Genomic DNA, 20,361 nt, shown 5'->3' with positions numbered 1-20,361 from the left:
CAGGAGCTTTCTTTCTCCAGATAGGAAGGAGCTAGATTCAAAACACATGGAACTGATACCTGAAGAACTTTTCCTTTTTTCCACTTCAGTGTTCAGTTGTTTCCAGTTACTCATCTTCACTGAATAAAAATCATAACTCACACTATAGTTGTATTTTTAGAAAATGGTGCCTTATATACAAATATGAAATATAAACCAAGCAAAATGGATTAAGAAACATAGAGTTACATTACCAAGTAAGTTGTGGTGCATGATAATGAAAAGACGAGCAGGTTTCTACTCTGAGGCTTGCTCAGACTTGCTTGTGACTCTTCTCACAAGTGTCCTCTACTTCATCTATACTAGCTCTGTACCATGTTCAGAGAGAGAGAGACCCAGTCAATAATAAGCATCCAGATTGACTAGACTCTTTCTTTTTGTTATCTAAATTCTTTGTTCTCTGCTTGCCCATAATATCTGTCCTCCTTTTCTCCTCTTTCTCACTTGCTTCAGGACTGCTGGGAAAATGGCACTGATTCAGGTGAGAGGGAAAGAAACCCAAGATAAATAGCTCAATATGCCCTGTTTCTGCTACATCTGGAGAGAGCTGAAAGGATATGTTTTTGCACATGACTTAAGGACATAAAGGCACACCAATCAATCAGCTCCATCTAGTTCCCAACTTAAAGTCACATCTGTCTAAAACTTATCTAGTAAATAAAGAAGAGCTACATAAAATCACAACCACTGTAGATCATTATGTAAGGTTTTACTGTACCAAAAATCTTACCCTAAGTTATTGGCACTGGTATGACATTGTTTAGGGTGATTCTCAACCCAGAGTGGTTTCACTCCCAGAGGATGTTTGGCAATGTCTGGAAGCACTTTTGGTTTTTACAGCAGTGCATGTGCTACAAGTATCTATTGGATAGAGGCCAAAGATGCTGCTAAATATCCTACAACACATAGGACAGTCCCTTACAACAAAGAACCATTCAGTTCAAAGTGTCAGTAGTTCTGAGAAACCCTGCTTTAGGGGAAGGCAGATTCTATTATGTATTTTACTCTTGTTTTCATGAGTATTCACTGTTACCCAAGACCAATGTTATCACCCATTTCTGACAGACTAGAGTCATGAACAACAATAGGTAGGAGCAATTACAGGGATCTACTATGTTCAGGTGTGTTCCTTCCCATGGCCCCTGACCAGGTACTTGAGTGGTGTCTGGGACCGGGTGTCTGGTGCCACAGGAACTGCGCCTTGTCTGGACTTTGCCGAAGGAGAGGTCTCTCTGGGCATGCACTCTTGCCTGACACTGGAGTTGGTATTAGTGTCTTGCAGTCATCTCAGCTAGCTCAGGCTGGTGCCTATGCTATCCCAAATCCAAACCTAGAATATAATCTTAAGAAGAAAATAACCCTGACTCTTAGTTCATTTTTGACATGTTTAAAAGTAGGCTTGTGGCTTTTAGTGCTAATTTTCTCCATTAATACAATGTCTTCTTTGAACTCTTCCTCATTTTGCAAGGCTCTCCTATATACTGCCAAGATTCTCCACAGTGAACTCTGTGACCTCATTTCTGCCTCTCATTCTTTGGCTTGCGGTGCCCTTGATGCTGCTGTGCTCAGCCAAGGTCTCCATTTTATTGGGCTGTACTGTGCTTGGACTTCCTGGGCTTACAGGCGGTGGAGTGACAAAAAGAAGACCTGGACTTAACTCTCAAGATAACCCCAGCTCCAGAACCGTCAAACCGTGTGCCTTTCACCCTGGGTGCCCTGGGATGCAACTCAGCTCCCACCCCTGCATAGCCTACCCTCTAAATTTGAAAGTGCTCATCAACTAAAATGTTCTCCACAAAAGCACAGGCCTGTGCTGGTTCTGGAATTTCACTGCTCTCTCATTTCCTACGACTTGGGCTCATCTTTCAAATGGCCTCAAGTTACCTATTTTCTCCTCAGACTGATTTGTTTTAGGGGAGAGAAAGGGGTGGGGGGAGGAAATAAGTTATCAGTATGGCCCTTATAGCAAGTGTACAAGCCGTGGCTTTGGAAATTCTCAGACCTTGTGCACTTGCTCAGGTTTAGGGCAGTGCATGCTTTAACACACCTAGGTAAGCACATATGCAGTTTATAGAAGGAAGTCCTCAAAATCATTCTGTCCTACTTTCAATGAATCCAAGGATGGTGGCTTCTGAATCTTTAGCAGGTGTGTCTACCTCGTGGTCTGGCTCTAAAGGTGGTAACTAAGCTCTCTCGGGCCTGCTCCTGGAGCTGACACATGCTGGTCAAAAGAATTGGGTCCGTCTTATGCTCTACAATGTTGAAAGGACAGTCCTTCAGGTGTTCAGCCATAGAGGCAACTTCATTAAACTCCCAGCTCTTGATTTTGGAGAAGAGGCTGCTGAATTGCCAGATCTGTTAGGAAACATGGAAGTTCAAAAGTGAACACTGGGGCAATACCCTTAGGCTGGCTTTATTTAAAGAGTGTAATACCTTTCTGTTCTTCACGTTCTTAGCTTCCAGAGAGTGTTTAGCCGCTGCAGACATTTCCTAACTCTTTCGTCAATATCCAATTCCTAGATCACCCTTCCAATTGATTATCTTCCCAGCTAGCCATATAATTGTGTGGGAATGCCTACAGCACTCTGCTGTAGACACACACCCACCCTCTCCCAACAGCGACAGCGATCTGCGCTATAAAGACACATGGTTCAAATCAAGACAATTTGCATCAATTGGACTCTACCCTAGGACTTTTATTTTTTTTAAAGATTTTATTTATTTATTTATTTGAGAGAGAGAGAGCACGAGAAGGGGAAGGGGTGGAGGAAGAAGCAGACTCCCTGGCCAAGCAGGCAGCCTGATGCGGGACTCGATCCCAGGATCATGACTTGAGTCAAAGGCAGTCGCTTAACCAACTGAGCCACCCAGGCGCCCTACCCTAGGACTTTTGCTAGAGATATCAAGAAGCAGGTTCTCTTTTTCCCCTCTCTACTTCAGCTGGGGAACTTCAGTCTTAGGAGCTGCTGGCAGCCCCCAGGGACCACCAAGGGAGAGCTGTGTTTTAGAATAGAGCCATAAGAGAGGAAGTAGAGGTAAGAAATAGAAAGTAAAAGGTCATTTGGGGGCATTTTTGAGCTGCCAGATCAAACTTTACCTGAGCCATTGCCTTTGGACGACAGTTCTCTTTATTATTGATGCTGTTTTAAGTTGGTTTTCTGTTGCTTAAAACTAAAAGTATCCTAACTAAGAAGAGTCACACTAGAACAGAAACCTCAGGAGAAATCCAAGTGTCTGGTACAAAAACCCCTTTTTGCCTTTCCACCTAGGATGTGGTGGCAAAGTCACTAGTCTTAAAATCTGGCTATCAGGGTAGACATAACTTGATACCCTTTCAACTTGACACTTTACCCTCAGTTTATTATCATTGTTCCAATATAAGAAAAGTGTTTCCAGGGATCTTAGAACTATTGCTGTTTTCACTTTAAAAAAAGGTATTTTAGGGGTGCCTGGGTGGCTCAGTGGGTTAAAGCCTCTGCTTTTGGCTCAGGTCATGATCCCAGGGTCCTGGGATCGAGCCCCACATAGGGCTCTCTGCTCAGCAAGGAGCCTGCTTCCCCCTCTCTCTCTGCCTGCCTCTGCCTACTTGTGATCTCTCTCTATCAAATAAATAAATAAAATCTTTAAAAAAAAAAGGTATTTTAATATAAGCATTCTTGAGCTCCAACTAAAATTCTCTTTTTTCCTTTCTAAAGGAAAATTAGTTTGTCTCAAATGATATTCAGGAGTGGTCAGCAATTACTGAATAGGGAACAAACATGAGCCAAAAAATAATGAAATTTCTAATATGTAAATTATTTGCATCTGATTTTATAGAGGAAGATATTAGATAGTTCTAGACCATACAGTTCCTGAGGGTAGGATCTCAGTCTTATTCATGTTTATCCCTAACATGTGGATGGGTGGCAGTCAGTGTTTAACACATGGATGCAGGCCTGGCTACATGAAGGAGAGTCTGACAATTATTTTTTGGAGAAGATTGCTCAGGGAATAATTAATGGAAAACATATAAGATATTTTAGACATAATCAGTGAAAATAGGTGTAAACAACTCTAACTCCAGTGCCATTTTGCACACACCCACATTTTGGGAAGAAATTCTATAGTGTGATTATAGAATTATTGATCTAAATGGGTATCATCAATTTGTAGTTCATATTACCACATATTTACCATGGGAAAGGATGCCAAGGGCATCTCATAAGTAATGAATTAGGAGTTTCACTTTTGTATGATATAAGCTGATAGAAGTTATGATGCAGTTCAGTAAGATTAGGAAAAAGGAATAAGATTTTTCCAAAGAGAAAGACTCTTTGATTTATATAGCAGAGTTTTTTGAGAAAGTAAATAGATATTTGAACCAGGAGAGATTGGTGGACCAGATTATTTTAGAATTTCAAAATGTCTTTAACAAAGGCAAAAACAGTTTTGTTGTTTTTTAAATTAGTTGATATGGGACCGAGGAGAATTTGTTGGCATACTGTATCAGACTCCAAGGCAGGAAACAGATGGCACACTTAAATTGGGTAAATTGAAGAAAATTTAAAAAAATAATGATATGCAAATGTCTGGGCAGGGTGTAGGTAAGCCACAAGATATAATGTAGTACCCAGGCTAGTAACAATCTAGAGTGTAACACCCTGGGCCTGAAAGGGAAGAAGAAAGGAGGTCATTGGAACCAAGAATGAGTAATTGTGTGGAGAGAGTCACTTGATATAGTCATCTTCAGTAGAGGGACATGGCCAGTGCTAGTGTCATGGAGGGGAGGAGGGGAGAATGCATGCAGGGAGAATAGATTTGTCAACTCACTCTTCTCCCTCCATTTCCGCTGACACACTCGCATTAGATTCGCCCAGCTGGAAGCTGGACGGCAAGGTTGTTGATTGAGGCAGTCTGTAGAAATCACTCCTGGGGGACATCATAGTGGACAGGGTTGGAGAATGAATCACGTGAGCAAACAGAAGATACCCAGGACATATACACAGAGATAAACAGGTACGACTATCTGTATTGCCTTTTATATGTCTATAGGTCTGACTTCTACATCAGAATGACCTTCTTGAGTTCAAGGATTATGTCTTCTTCCCAGGAACCTAGTGTAATGCCAGTGCCTAGTACAGTGCTTGCCACATAGAAATGATATTTGACTCAAATATCATTTGAGACAAACTTATTTTCCTCTTACTAAATAGTTGTTTAATGAATGAATGAATGAATGAATGAATGAGGGTTTACTTGCCTCTCTGTGGACTCTCCAGGAGGTGCCTCCCTGAGAATACCTCTTCTTCTTCCACTGCAGGAGGACCATCCCTCTCTCTTGTAACAAAGTAGCACAGATATTTCTCATCAGCACAGACACCTGGGAAAGCTGGGACAGGCTGATGCTGTCCAAGAACCCAGCAATGTACTGCAAAACCTCCAGGGGCAGGCTGGTTAGACAATTCTGGCTTTTTCCTCCATGGCCTGAGAGATGGTTGTTCTTCTTTCTCTCACTCAGCTCTGAGGCAACCTCTGGCTTGATGGCAAAGGTCTTAAGCTCCTGACTATAGATCACTTTTGCCTTTTGCCCTGGGGGACGGAAATGGTTTTGAATAAAAGTACATCCCAAGTAGGCGAGAGGGCATCGATGCTGGAACCAGCCATTGAGACATGATTGAATGTCTGTGTGGACATTCTTGAAATGTAGGGGGAATTCATCCCTCCTGAAGAATTTGTTGCAAGTGAAAGTGAAGGCAGAGCTGCTCTTGTTGTGTCTCCTGGTCACACACTCACTGTGGAGTTCCACATGGAGCCCTCCTGGGTTGGCATTGGTTAGGAGGTCAGCCAGCACTGTCCCAGAGGAAAATTGTTCTGGCTTAAAATTGTATGTCTGTGTAGCAAAATCCATGAACAGCCCATCAATGCTCCTGGATTCAGAGATGACATGACCTTTAAGTTCTCTTTCTAAAGCACACAAGAGGGTGGTCTTAATGAGATCTGATTTGGGTAGGTCCTCCACCGTGATCCCTAAATCTGAAGTGTCTACTGCCTTGTGTTCACTTGGCTTACTACTCGACATGGCATCTCCAACACGAGCCCGCTTCCCACAGTAGCTCACAGGAACTTTGAAGGTGTAAACAGTCTTCACATCCTGAGCCTCAAGGTTGCCATAAACAAAGTCTCTCTCCTTAGGTGTGCAAGCAGGCATCTGACCAAAGTGAATAAGCATCCTCCCATTGTGCACCAGGTACATATTATAGTCCTTTGCATCCACAGCTGTTTTCAGTCTTTCCAGAACACCATCCTGCCAAGGCGCGAGCCCTGTTGTTTCCAGGGCTGCATGAAAGTCCTGCTGCTTCTGTTTTTCCTGTGGTTCTTTCTCTTTGAGAGTCTCCTCTCCTACCATGTTATTGTCGCTAGAAAACTGTTCTTTCCCTGGGTTGTACCCACTCTTACTCTCACAACCTACTGATGAGGTTGTTAAAGCAGAGGCTGCATGCTCTTTGCTGAATATATTTTCCCACTTGTCAAACTTGGCCAGGTCCATCCCTTCTTTGGTTTTGGCTAACACCTCTCGTTCTTCTTGACTCAGTTCTACCATCTCTCCATTAGTTGCTGATAAGGCTCCATGTGGTACCAAACTGGCTTCTGCTCCACCCACTGCTCCTCCCATTTCCTCCCAGCTGGCTTCACCATTCATAGTAGGTTCCTCTTCAGTGGGCTCTCTAGTTTCTGGGAAAAGTTCTACCATTTTCAAAGATCTAAAAAGGACCTTCTGGTCCTGGAGGGCAAGAGCTGTGTCCAAACACTCCTCACTGGGGGTCTCTTTCATGATGTTCTCATGAAGGGTTGTTTCAGAGTCCACATTTGGCCAGCGATTCCACTCCATGGAGCAGCAGACCACACTGGCGGGGCACACTTGTAAGTGCTTGGCCAGCTTATGGCGGGACATGGAAAGGGGACAGCCATATTCAGAGTTGAGGCATGGAACCTCCTCCAGAGGGCAGAGGAGCTCATGCTCTGCCTCTTTGCACATGTGGAAGGTGGCACCACAGGACAGGTGACAGTTTATCACCAGACAGGAGACATCAGGCTCCACAGGAATGTGGCAGTGACGGTTGAAGCATTTCTCACAATGCCTGTGCTGCCCAGGTAGAGGCCTGCGTGCTCTGCCCTAGAGAAACCAACAGCAAGGAGAAAGAGAAAATAAATGGGGAAGAGAAGTCCTATGCATGACTGTGACTGTGTTTTAATTGACTGATTTCCTGTTTATACATCCTTATTATAGGAACCTTGGACAATCTAGAAAATCATAGAGAAGAAAGCAAAAAGCACTCATAATCCCACAACCCAAGAATAACAACTACCAACACTCTTCTTCATTTTCTAATAGTTTATTCTATGAATATAGTAGATGTGTTTAGAATAGAAAAAGAAAAACCTGAATATAATGGACTACACTGTTGGTAATTGTTTTGAGTTATAGATTATGGGTGATTTATATGACCCAGTTAATACTATAAATACAGTTCTGCACCCTGCTTTGTAACTCTCTATTATAACATGAGATCACACTGTTTTATTGATTCTTTGCAAACTGTCTTCTTAATGATAGTGTAACATTCCAGAGTGAGTGTGATGTCATTCATTTAACCAGCTATCTATCCAGTGCTGGGAAGACATGGGCCATGTCTAGTTTTGTTCACATCTGCATCCCCAGCACCTGGACCATCATAGGTACTCAGTTTGCTGAAGGAAGAAATTGTCAGCCACTTAGTGTATTGCTGGATATTTGGGTTTTTCATTTTTAAAGTTTTACTAAAAATCTTTGCTCACAAATCTTTCTCAGCTCCCTGGTTTTCCCCTACTCCATGTCAATTTCTTCTAGACTCTGCTCTATCATCTCTGGTTTGGCCCAAAGTCAATAAATATCATCAACCATAAGGGCAAATCTGCCAGCTGTTTGGGCTACAGGTCAGATGAAGCCAGCCAGATCTGGACGCTTGAAAGATGAAGATCCAATAATCACCTGGTACTTACCATAGCTTCCTAGTTTCTTCTTGCTTTGTAAATCTAGGGAAAAACATGAAAATATTAATGATTAGTAAGAAAAGTATTTTTGTTATATATATGAACAGGAGTCATAGAGACTTTGCATACTCTTATTTAAATCCTTTCACCACCTGGAGATAAAATGTCATTGCCCCACTTTATAGTCCAGGAAATGGAAGCTGGAGAAGATAAGTAACTTGTCCAAGGTGATAGAGCTGCTAAGCGATGGAATCCTGGGCCGTGCTAGCCCACACTCTTCTCACTGATCCACACTGCCTTCTGATGGGCATCTTAACAGCCATGGGATATGTACCTTCTGTTTCTTGTAATTTTCTCCATTGCTTACCAACACTTATCCTGACATTCCACCCATCCATACATTCTATCACTGCCACATGCTCTTCTGGCCCAGGTTAACCTTCTAGCTTTCTCTCCCACTAGAGCTTCATGCCTACAACCTGATATCCAGGTTGGTCTGGGGCAGTGTACAAGTATCTGTGATATATCTACCATCTGTCCTTCAACATGGTAAATTCAGGTGTGCCATGGCTAGAGCAGGGGTCAGACCTCAAGGACCCAGAAGCAGGCCAGGTGGGGATTCTACCAAGCAGAAGAAAAGATGCCCTGCCTTCAGGAGAATCTAGCTCCTTGGCTCTGGTCAATTGGTCCCATGTGGGAATATGTTACCAGATCATCTGATTTTTCCAGAGAAACTGGAGATGCAGAGTTTTGTGAGTGGTAATATAGTATAGTGGTTAGGAGGCAGATTATACAAGATTTAACCCAGCACTAGGAGTCAGTAGTTGTAAAACTGAAAAAGTTCCTTAATGTCCTTGTTCATCATTTTCCTCATCTGTAAACAGATTACAATAATAATACCTATCTCATAGTGCTGTTATGGGGAGTAAATGATTTATATACCTGAAACTCTTAGAATGGTACTTGTCTCATAGACATGACCTATGCATGTTTGCTATTATGAAATAAGTATTTTATATTTAATTATATTGCAAAATTTTTGTTATATAATGTATCAACATAGAAATCCTTAGAATTTTCAAGTTGGCAACTAACTTAATTTTTCTAAAGAAAACCCCCTATTTGGGCCAACGAAAAACATGTATGCAAGTTACATAGGATCTGTAGCTTGCCAGCATGTATCACCTGGTCTAGGGAATTTGTAGCATAATGTCAGCCTTGTGTCAGTCTGGGATGGAGAGGGGTGGGGTGGCTGGGTGAGCTGGTGTTAGCACCCAAAAGTCAAAAAATGCAGTATTTTGAAATTTTATTTTATTTTACTTTAGAATTTGTCAGTTCATTGTGGATGAATTTTCCTTCAACTTTCTAAAGAATTTTGAATACATAAGAAAGGTGAAAGAATGTATACAATGAATACCCACGTATTCTACCTAGATCCAAAAGTTAACATTTTGCCACTTTTGCTTTCAATCTTTCCCTCTCTCTCTCTACACACAACACACACACACACACACACACACACACACACACACACACACACGTGCATGCACACAGTTTTTGTCAAACCACTTAAAAATAAGTTGCTGTTATGACACCTCATCCCTAAGTACTTCAGCATGTATTTCCTAAGATTAAAGACATTTTCCTTTGTAACTTCAATAACATTACCTCACCTAAGAACACTAAAAGATATTTCCTAATATTGTGTAATATGCTACCTGTGTTCAAATTTATCCAATTGTCCCCAAAATGCCAAAAAAGTCTTTTATATTTTTAAAAAATTTTAACTTTTTTTAAAAGGATTTTATTTATTTGCCAGAGAGAGAAAGAGAGAGAGAGAGGACACACAGGCAGAGATGCAGGCAGAGGCAGCGAGAGAAGCAGGCTCCCTGCCGAGCAAGAAGCCCGATGCGGGACTCGATCCCAGGACCCTGGGATCATGACCTGAGCCAAAGGCAGCGGCTTAACCAACTGAGCCACCCAGGCATCCCCCCAAAATTTTAACTTTTGAGCCAGAATACATTTAATGTCAATTTATTACATTTGGTTGGTAAGTCTTCTTAAACTCTTTCAATTTGGAAAAGTCCCCTCAACTTTTTTTTTCTAGAAGAGACAGCCTTATGTCTTAAGGAAATTATATTCTGATTTGTTCCTGTATTCATTTGTTCATCCATTCCTTCAACAAACATTTGCTGACTATCTGCAGTGTGCTAGTAAGGGAGAATAAGCATCACCTGAACTGCTTGTTTAAGTAGTTCTTAAACACCTGTGCTCAGTAGACTCAGCTGTGATGTGTGTTAAATCTATAAATCTGCACTATAAAAATGGCAGCCACTATGGCTATTTAAATTTAATAAAAATGGAATAAAATTAATAATTCAGTTTCCTGGTCATACTAGCTACCTTTCAAGTTTCAGGTGTCACATATGGTTAGTAGCTACTCTATTGGACAACACGGCATAGAGCATTTCCATCTGCATAGAAAGTTCTATCTGAGAGCACTGCTATGCTGACTGCATCTCTGGGTTAAGTGAGGGATGTATCTGGAATTCACGTCCTTAACACATTACCCGTCTAATTCTTACGCACTGGAACTACTGAGTGTGAAAGAGGGATTGTGGCAGATAGTTCTATACCCCTAAGAGCTTGAATCAGGAGGCAGGTGAGACGTTGCAAGTGAGAACAACAAGCAGATTCAGGGCCCCAGGAAAAGATAAATGAAGGTGTTAAAGCCAGAGAGGGAATTGAGCAGAGGGGAGGGCTGTGAGGGCAGGACTGAGAAGGAGCAGAATAAGATAGGGAAAGATGACATCTTTTGGACGCAAGAGTCTAGCTCCTGGACCTTCTAACATAAAACTGAACATTCAGTTAGGCTCCTGCTATATCCCAGATTGATCACACCTGGGGGGAAAAGTCCACTGAGGACTTGCTGTGAAAATTTGTAAATATGAGGCTAACACATCTGGAATTATTTGGTGCTCAATAAGGGACCATTTAACACTGTGGATTGATGCCATGGAAGGACAGAGCAAGAAACTGCTTCGTGGAGAGTGCAATGAAGCTGCGGGTGTTGGACTGATGGTAGTGGAGCTATACAAAATGAGGCCGAGGGCAGGCAACCCAAGGGAATCACAGCATTTTTGTTTGCAGCTGGAGATGGCAAAAAAAGAGGAGTCAGATTTGATGCCAAGATTTTGAATCATTTAGTTCTGAGAAAAATAGAAGTCTGAAGAAGGAATTGTTTTTTTAGGGGGGAGATGAGCCCCATAAGTTTAATACAAGTTTGCTTAAGGTGATGACAGATCATGGGGATGCGAAGAGGAGGGTAGAATGGAAAGATGCAGATTTGAGAATTAGTCACTTAAAAGTGAGAGAGGAAGCCATAACTGGGGAAAGAAGAACATGGGATAGGCATCTGAGCCATGAAGTACATAGCTGAGTATGACCACTATGACAGTAGGGAGAAGTAAAGCCAGAGAAGGAGAGACCAGAGAGAGAAGAGTCAGGACCATGTGGCCTGATGTAAGGGAAAGGGTGAGCAATAACCTTGAATGCTGCCTCAAGATTAAGAACAATGCTAACAATGCCATTGCTCATGGCGGTTCCCCAAAGAGCTCTTGTCAGAACAAATGTGGCATTTTAGTTGTGCAATGGGACACTTGCCATTCAAAATGTGGTATTTGCTTAGAGAGGAGAGGAAAGCCATTAAACACATGTTCCAATATTAGCAGGGCCTGTGCCCTGGCTGGGAGAATGTGCTCATCTGCTTTCTATGCATAAAAGACACTCCTGAATAAAGAAGGATTCTGGATGATTCAGACTCCCCTACTGGTTTTGTTTCATTTTTAAGATTTTATTTATTTATTTCACAGAGAGAGAGAGAGAGAGAGAGAGAGAGAGAGAGAGAGAGATCACAAACAGGCAGGCAGAAAGAGAGGGGGAAGCAGGCTCCCTGCTGAGCCCCTGAAGGGCTCGATCCCAGGACCCTGAGATCATGACCTGAGCCAAAGGCAGAGGCTTAACCCACTGGGCCACCCAGGCACCCCCCCCCCACTGGGTTTTAAGTGGGAAAGAAGAGGTAGGTTGCAAATACTATACGACTACATTAAAGAAGCTACCAGCAGCAGGCCAGCCTGGTTCTGTCACAAAGTTGAGATAGTTTCTGGGAAGGGAAAAGCAGGTCTAGCTAGTTCTGTGTGCTCTGTATGTGTGGAGAGAACTCTGTCCCAGCTGCAGGGATATGTCTGGCTGGAGGGACAGTGGTGAAGAACTCCGAGACCAATCAGTTCTTATCCTTCAGCATTACAAGAAAGGTTCTTGTGAACAGTACTATTGAAGTTGGAAACATTTGTGGTGGAGCCCTGTTGCTCCCCACGTCTTCAAAGTTATTTGAAAATATTCCTTTAAGAGAAAAGAAAAACAATGCACATAGGCAACAAAGATGCTGTTTTTTTTTTTCTAGAGTGCAAATTTTGCATTTCTCTCTTTTTTTTAATTTTTTATTTCTTTTCAGTGTAACAGTATTCATTGTTTTTGCACCACACCCAGTGCTCCATGCAATCCGTGCCCTCTCTAATACCCACCACCTGGTAAAGATGCTGTTTTTTTGTTTGTTTTGTTTTGTTTTGTTTTTAATGATGCTATTTAAAGATCTTCTGCCAGGCTCTGGAGCTACACCAAATAAGTGACTTTGAGAGAGGACATGTGCTGAGCAGAAAGACACAGTAAGTGGAGACCACTCTTTGGAGGCATAAAGACTCATATCTGAACCTTCTGTTGTATATCTACAGGAATTTGTTCCCACTGAGATAAAGGACAATCCAAATTCTTTATTGTCTAATTATTGCTGAGTAAGCAGTATGGCCATCGTTCTGGTTTGCCTGGGACTCTCTTAGTTTTAGTTCTGAAAGTTCCAGATCCCAGGAAACTTCTTAGTCCCACACAAACATAGATATTTGGTTGATCATATTAGGTTGTAGCCAGTTGGCCTTGCTCCAAGATGATCAAATTACAGTTATCTTGTGACACAGGATGCCTTGTTCTCCTAATCTCCACTTCAGTGTAAGGACTGGATCCTTATCCTCCACAGTGTTTGTCTGACTGTCCTAGATTGAGTGATTTTTATACATTTTAGATGTCAGGGAGAAAGAGTAGTAAGATTTTAGTTTTTACCATGTTCTTTACATAACATCTCATTTAATTCTTATGATGGCCATGAGACATGGGTATTACCCTTTTCATTTACAGTGGAACACAAAGATGCCTAAGTTTATCTGGTTTCAGACCCTGTACTCTTTGGTATATCATGCTGCGTCCCTCAGAGACCCTCAGAGACATGTGGTCTATCCCTGTGATTTGGGAAGAAAGCAAGCCCATGACTAGAGCCCATCAGAGGAGAGCCTCTCTTCCTCCAGCTGGGCACAGAAAGGTATATACATCTATAATATTTCCAGATTGTAGAGGAGCTGGATATTCTTCATTCATAGGAAATTCATAGAAAGCACCTTCATCCTCATGATGATTTTTTTTTTTGTCCTCCTCTGGGCCACATCCCATATTGTGCCCCATCTGGATAGAGGAAATATGAAAAGTATCCAGGTCCCATGGCTTTGTGTTGGAGGTAGTACCCATATGAAAGTAAAGTTTTTAGGATTAAAATCTATAATATAATACATATTCTGAAATTTAAACTGGAAAATCTATTAAATTAAAGCATTTACATTATAGAAATTCTTCACTGTGGAAAAGTTGACAAAATTCTATGCCTGAAACAATGTATTTTTATCCAGGTGCTATTTCCTCCTTTAGTTTCCTTGCTCCTATGTTCACCTTTAAATTCTTACTTCCTGTCTGAAAAGGCAATACATCCCCTCCTCTTAAAAATCAACTTCAAGGGGGTGCCTGGGTGGCTCAGTGGGTTGGGCCACTGCCTTCAGCTCAGGTCATGATCTCAGGGTCCTGGGATCGAGTCCCGCATCGGGCTCTCTGCTCGGCAGGGAGCCTGCTTCCCTCTCTCTCTCTCTCTCTCTCTCTCTCCCTCTCTCTCTGCCTGCCTCTCTGTCTACTTGTGATCTCTCTCTGTCAAATAAATAAATAAAATCTTTAAAAAAAAAATCAACTTCAACCAAGTCTATGGTCAAAACACTGTAAAACACTCTCCCCAAAATATGTCTTAAAGTTACCCTGGATGGAGGAGATAGCAGTCAAAATAATATAATTTAGACTTTAGCATTTTAAAAAATCTACATAGACCTAGATTTTACTGGTTGCACTGGATGTAGTTTAAGGGGAATACGAATAGATGGAAGGACCAGGTACATGAGTTTAAAGGATGGATATTTCTTTACAGAAATAGAGGATCATTAAGAACCTGGCAAAGGAGGAACATTTGGTGCAGGTTGTGGTGCTGTGTTGATCACTCAGAAAGGAGTAAGTTAATATGAAAAGGAGAGTCAGCTAGAACAATGGCCTTTAAAGTGTGGTAACCTGACCCACAATGTCAGTATTACCCAGGAACTGGTTAGAAATATAAATTATTGGGCCCTACAAATCAGAGCTATTGAATCAGAACAACTACATCCAACTGATGCTGTTGTAAACTCAAGCTTAAGAACCACTGAGCTAGAATCTGGTCAATTTTGTGCTCCCAATCACAAAAGATCTAGCACAGGGCCCTACATAGGAATAAGTTAGGTAGGAAGGCCTTGGGGAAAGTCCCAAAAGGGCATTGGGAACTTCTGTCCATTTCTTTCCATCTCTACCACCACTGCCTGGGTCCAAGCACCATCATTCCTTATCCACTCTGGTGCAAAAGACTATAATTAGTCTCACCCCTCCCATCTAGTGCTCAGTAATCTATATTCACCAGCAGGAGTGATTTCAACAACTTTTTAAAAAAAATTTTAGTTAACATACAGTGCAAATTTGGTTTCAGGAGTAGAGTTCAGTGATTCATCATTTATATACAACACCCAGTGCTCATCAAAACAAGTGCCCTCTTTAATACCCATCACCCATCTATCTAGCCCATCCCCTATCCACTTCTCACCATCAACCCTCGGTTTATTCTCTATCGTTAAGAGTCTCTTATGGCTTGTTTCCTTCTTTCCTTTTTTTTTTCCTTTAGAGCTCAACTGTCCATCAACTTATAATTGGGTAAAGAAGATGTGGTAAATATATATACACAATGGAATATTACTCAGTCATCAAAAAATGAAATCCTGCCATTTGAACAATGTGGATGGAGCTAGATTGTATTACGTTAAGCAAAATAAGTCAGTCAGAGAAAGACAAATGCCCTATGATTCCAGTCATATGTGGAGTTTGAGAAAGATTTCAACAATTTTAACACTAGGTCACTATTTCCTATATCTCCAGTGGATTCCCATCACAAGGAATAAACTCTGACTCCTTATCTTGGTCCACAAGGCCCTGCATGAGTGTCCCCTCCGATGCGGTCCACTGCTGGCCTCCTCTACCTCACCTTACCCTTGAGCACTTTGCTCCAGCATTGTCACTTATTCCTGTGTAGGGCCTTTATGCTTGTTCTTTCTACCAAAATTCACCCCTTCCTCTTTGTGTTATGGGCTCCTTCTTGCTCTTCAGATTTCAGCTGATATGTTACCTCCACAAGAGACCTTATCTGACACTCCCAATATAAAGTAAACTAACGAACACTCTCATGTGTTAGCTATGTATTTTTTGACAAGTTAATCTCCCTAAAGCTAATTTATTCATCCATAAAGTGCAGTTCATAATAACCCATAGGATTATGACAAATGAGATAAAGTAGGGAAAGGGTCACTCAGTTGTTCATCCTTCCCCAAAGAGGAAGGTCATTCTCATGGTCACCTCCATGTCCAGGTCTTTTTGTCTTCCCATTGCATCACTCATGCAGGTCTTGGCTGGCCTTTCCATGTCCAGTTCTCCCTCGCTCCAATGTATCTTATATTCCACTGCCAGGTTAATAATCTTCAAACCCCATTTAAGAAAAGTCTTACTCCTTTAAGAGTGTGAGTCCCCCTGAACTCGCCCCACTTGGGCACCTTGTATTCACCACATTCATTCCTTCAGCTCCTAGGAACTCAAATAGTACTGCATCCAGGCTGGAGGATCCTTCAGATGCCACAGAGGCAGATTGAGGCATCTTTGTTTCCTAGGTGCAGGTTTGTCATTTTTATTATTTCCCTACATACATTATTCTGTTCATTAAGGAAAAAAAGGAAGGTGTCAGTTGAAATTGGCTTCTTTCTTGTGATGGGCTGCAGAATCAGTTCCTCCAAAGGGAAGTTCCTGGGATGGTGTGCTCAGGGATGAAGGCCATAAATGAAGCAGAAATTACCCAGCCAGGAGAGTGTATTCAGGCAGGAAAAGAGCTCTGACTGGAATATCAAGGGAGAACAAAAATGCTCCCCAAAGAATGTACAAAATAGTTTCTGAGAGGCTGAGAGAGTGAGTACATCTAAGGTGCTCCTAGCACTGAATGTTTATTCAATAGCATTGAAATGAATGAAATTGAATAGAACCCTAAAGAAAGCAGCATTTTGAGAGAGCTGTGAGACCAATTTGAAACAAATTTAGGAGGAAAGTGTAATGATGTCAAATGTATGCTAATTTGGGGCTTTTTTTTTTCTTTTTAGAGAGAAAGCACATGCATTCGAGTGTGGTTGGGTGGGTAGAGGGAGAAGGAGAGAGAGAATCCCAAGTAGGTTCCATGCTCAGCATGAGCTGGACCTCGACGTGGGGCTCAATCCCATGACCCTGATATCATGACCTGAGTAGAAATCAGGACTCCAAAGCTTAACCTACTGAACCACCTAGGCACCCCCCTGGGGCCTTTTTTTTTTTTTTTTTTTTTTTAAGGAAAAAAAAGGGGGGGGGGGTGGGGGGGGGGGGGGTTATGGACATTGGGGAGGGTATGTGCTATGGTGAGTGCTGTGAAATGTGTAAACCTGGCGATTCACAGACCTTTACCCCTGGGGATAAAAATATATTATATGTTTAAAAAAAATAAAATTAATAAAAAAAAAACTTTGGAAAAAAAAAAGGAAGAAAGAGAAATGTTTTCAATGTTATAAGGTAAATGAAGCATTAACTGAATGGAAAAGACTTCTTCGGGTTCAAGTTATAATAGACACTCAGCTGCCAGAATTGTTTTCAGGAGGTTATAGCACTTGTTCGAAACCCTTACAGTCATAAATCAGAAGTCTGGGTCAGGTGCATAACCACAGATCCTCTGCTCTGGAGCTCCTGAATCTTCAACGTATATAGGAATCACCTGGGCAATCTTTTTAAAATGCAGATTCTAATCTGGCAGAATGGGGGTGTGGTCTGAGAGTCTTCCCATCCATAACATGCTCCAGGCAAAGTTGATGGTCAAAGGACCTCCCTTTGAAAGGAAAGTGTCTAGTTTAACCTCTTCGTTTACTGCAAGAGAAACTGAGGCCCAGAGAGGTAAAGTGTCTTGACTTTGCTTCTCACCTTGATGTAATAGTGAGAATTCTTTGGAAACCACATGCCACACAGAGCTACCTGTGTAGGGGTGGTGGCCAAGGGCATGGGGGGAGCTTAGATGGTACCAAGGGCAAAATAGGGCAGAGCCTGGAAGAATGAGGAAGAGGTGGAGCCTGAGTGTCACTGGCCAACAAGGTCATGAGAAGGCATATAGCAAATATATTTAAATCACTGACACAAGCAAAAGAGAATGGGATTAACAGATAATAGCTTTAACATTCTTTACTATAATTTTAAAATTAGTAGGCAAACAGGGTTGATGTCAGGGAGATATTTTTAGGCAAGGGACCCTTTCAGCAACCTTCACATGATGTCAGCAACTATTTTGCCTCCTCATGTGGTTGGCCCTGGTGATAATTATTTATTCCTGAGCTTTAACTTCAGTGGAAGTGACAAGGTCAAAAGTTAAAGATCAGAGATATTCTTTAGCTCTTAATCTATTGCCCAGCCAATTAATTAGTTACTTTAATTATATATTGTTAAATTGTTTCCCTGCTATGATGATATTTAGTTCTAAGGAAAGAAAATGTATAAAGTGAAATACTAAAACAATCCCTTTGCTCGAGATTTTAACACAAGCAGTTGGCTGATGATAATTTCCACATCTGGGTCCATAATCTTGGGCTTCTAGGCAATGATTCCTGCATTTTCATTATATCCTAGTTAATTCTCATATATGGTGCTTCTGTTATTAGTATCGGTATTTTAAATTAATATTTTGTATTGGCCAAGAAAGTGCTAATTAGCCAGATTATCTAGGGGTAGCTATGAGTCAGCCTGTCTGCTTGGCTATCCTAAATCAACATGCCCCAGTCTCACTAGGACAGCATCCCAGCATATACCTTGAAGACCTTGGTGCCATGAAAACCCTGACAAAATTAAATGAAGTTAGGCAATTATACCCAATGCACTGTGCCTAGCAAACCAGCATAATTATAACCTAGGCATCCACAGCACAGTTATGGGATATGTCTGGAGGTTACAGAGGCAGAAAGGAAGGAATCCAGGAGTTAGGGTATCTGGGTAGGTCTCCTTTTACTTGGCATTGGTGGCTTTAGCCTGTAGACCGCAAAGTTCAGAGTGTACAGAATCCCTTTTGCTGCATAGGCCACTTCCTAGGATGTCCTTAGCTGAACTATAAACATTAAAGCGAGGCCGAGAGGAAAACAAGAAGATAAACACTGCTCACTTATCCCTGACAATTTATTTGTGCATGTAACACTATGCAGTTATTTTAAAAACTAGAAATAACCTACATTTTAAAGCTTTCAATACCTCAAGTATCATTAATCATTTTCCTTTTTTCCCTCTGGATGTACAAGCTTCAAGCCTGTAATAATTTTTGGTTTGCATGCAAAAGCCTGTGTAAGTTTTTCAATTTGTAAAATATTTGCACTTCTATTCTCTGGGTGCATTTTGGAGTCCATAGATTTGGGAAGGAGAGAGCCACATTTAGGGAATATTGTTAGAGAAAAACAGATCTTACGCTCTACAGACTAAGTGTAAACAGTGCATGCAGTGAATATAATGTGCCCCGTTAACCAGAAGCGTGACACGGGGGTTGGAATTTAAGGTACATAAAATGATGTGCACGCAAGAATGACTTGCAGTTAACACAGTCAATGTATATCCATGAAAAGATCACAGCATTTGGAGTTTAAAAAATAGAAATCCTGGGTTCTAGCCCTTCCACCTACCTCCTCACCACCTCCTCCGCCCTCCCCAAGCCCCCGTCTCTACTGTGTAACTTTAGAGAGCTCAGATAGCCCCGTTCTGTTGGTTGTAAAAGAAAGAATGTAAGCTGCCTGAAAGCAGGTAATTTCTTCCTGCTCCAACATTTTAGATTTAAAACAAGAGTTTCCATATGGCTGGGTCTTATTCTCAGAGCCAGCTGCTTTCTCCACCACAGGTAACTAATTTGCTTAACCATCTTCTTGCTCAGAGCAAAAAGGTGATGCACAGCCCAGCCTCTATCTCCACGTTCACCACTCCAAACGCCCCCTTGGTTCACCTGCTCCCCTTTGAAAGGCTTACCTTGATTGCACGGGCTGAGTCAGCATCTGCTGCACCTGTGTCCGTTGACTGTGTGGCTGGGATCGCAAGAAGTGGCTGGGGTGCATCCGCGGCAGCGGAGGACAGAGTTCTGTTAAGGAAGCAGGGGAAGCAGAGAAAACTTCAGCAGAAATAGTTGAAGTGTTTCGAAGTTAAAAATAAAACTATATCACAAGGGGCAATGTGACCAGGCTCAGCTTACGAATTTTTTTTTCTTTCTCCCGTATTTATCAACACTTGGTCTCCACTGGGGCAGCGTTTAGCAGGAGGAAGCCGGAAGGGAAGTGAGCTTTTATATCAATAGGCTTTCTCTCCCTTGAGGAAGGGGGAAAATCCATTTAAGAAGGATCATTTTCAAGGCCAGAGTGGCCACTCAGACTCGTGTGCGTGCAGTCAGCAGATCCAGCTGTGCTCACTGTGGCTGGTGGAGCATTCAGGCCGCTCTAATTATAACTGTGCTTTTCATCTAAACCCATCACTGGCTGAAGCAGCAACTTGTGCAAGCGACATGCGGTCCTGTTTCTGTTTCTCCTATTTCTTGTCATGACAAGTAAGTGGCTGTCCTCCCCTGGCCCTCTTCTTTCCCCTTGTGTCTGGGAAAGAGGAAAGGTTTGTAAATCAGAAATCAGGCACAATGTAAGACTGGTGTAAGAGAATAAGAGGTAGTGGGAGCCTTAGCTTTCACTTAGTCCAACTTCCTTTTTTTCTTCTTCTTCTTCTTCTTTTTTTTTTAAATAGATGAAGAGC

General features: G+C 41.9%; 1 protein-coding gene across 1 annotated transcript; it reads right to left on the bottom strand.

The window, feature by feature from the left end:
- Positions 1-81: 81 nt before the first annotated feature.
- On the bottom strand, positions 82-19,692 carry LOC111154939 (F-box protein 40). The gene is made up of 4 exons (XM_022514899.1): positions 19,597-19,692; positions 8,059-8,091; positions 5,279-7,192; positions 82-2,394 (listed from the first exon to the last, which is right to left on the bottom strand). Exons 2-4 carry the CDS (start codon positions 8,059-8,061, stop codon positions 2,179-2,181), a joined length of 2,133 nt encoding a protein of 710 aa, XP_022370607.1. The 5' UTR covers positions 8,062-8,091; positions 19,597-19,692; the 3' UTR covers positions 82-2,178.
- Positions 19,693-20,361: the final 669 nt, after the last annotated feature.

The sequence above is a fragment of the Enhydra lutris genome, unplaced genomic scaffold (genome assembly GCF_002288905.1).
Source record: "Enhydra lutris kenyoni isolate GAN:26980312 unplaced genomic scaffold, ASM228890v2 scaffoldscaffold39, whole genome shotgun sequence".
NCBI classification, from domain to species: domain Eukaryota; kingdom Metazoa; phylum Chordata; class Mammalia; order Carnivora; family Mustelidae; genus Enhydra; species Enhydra lutris.
This window is presented reverse-complemented; position numbering and strand designations above follow the sequence as displayed.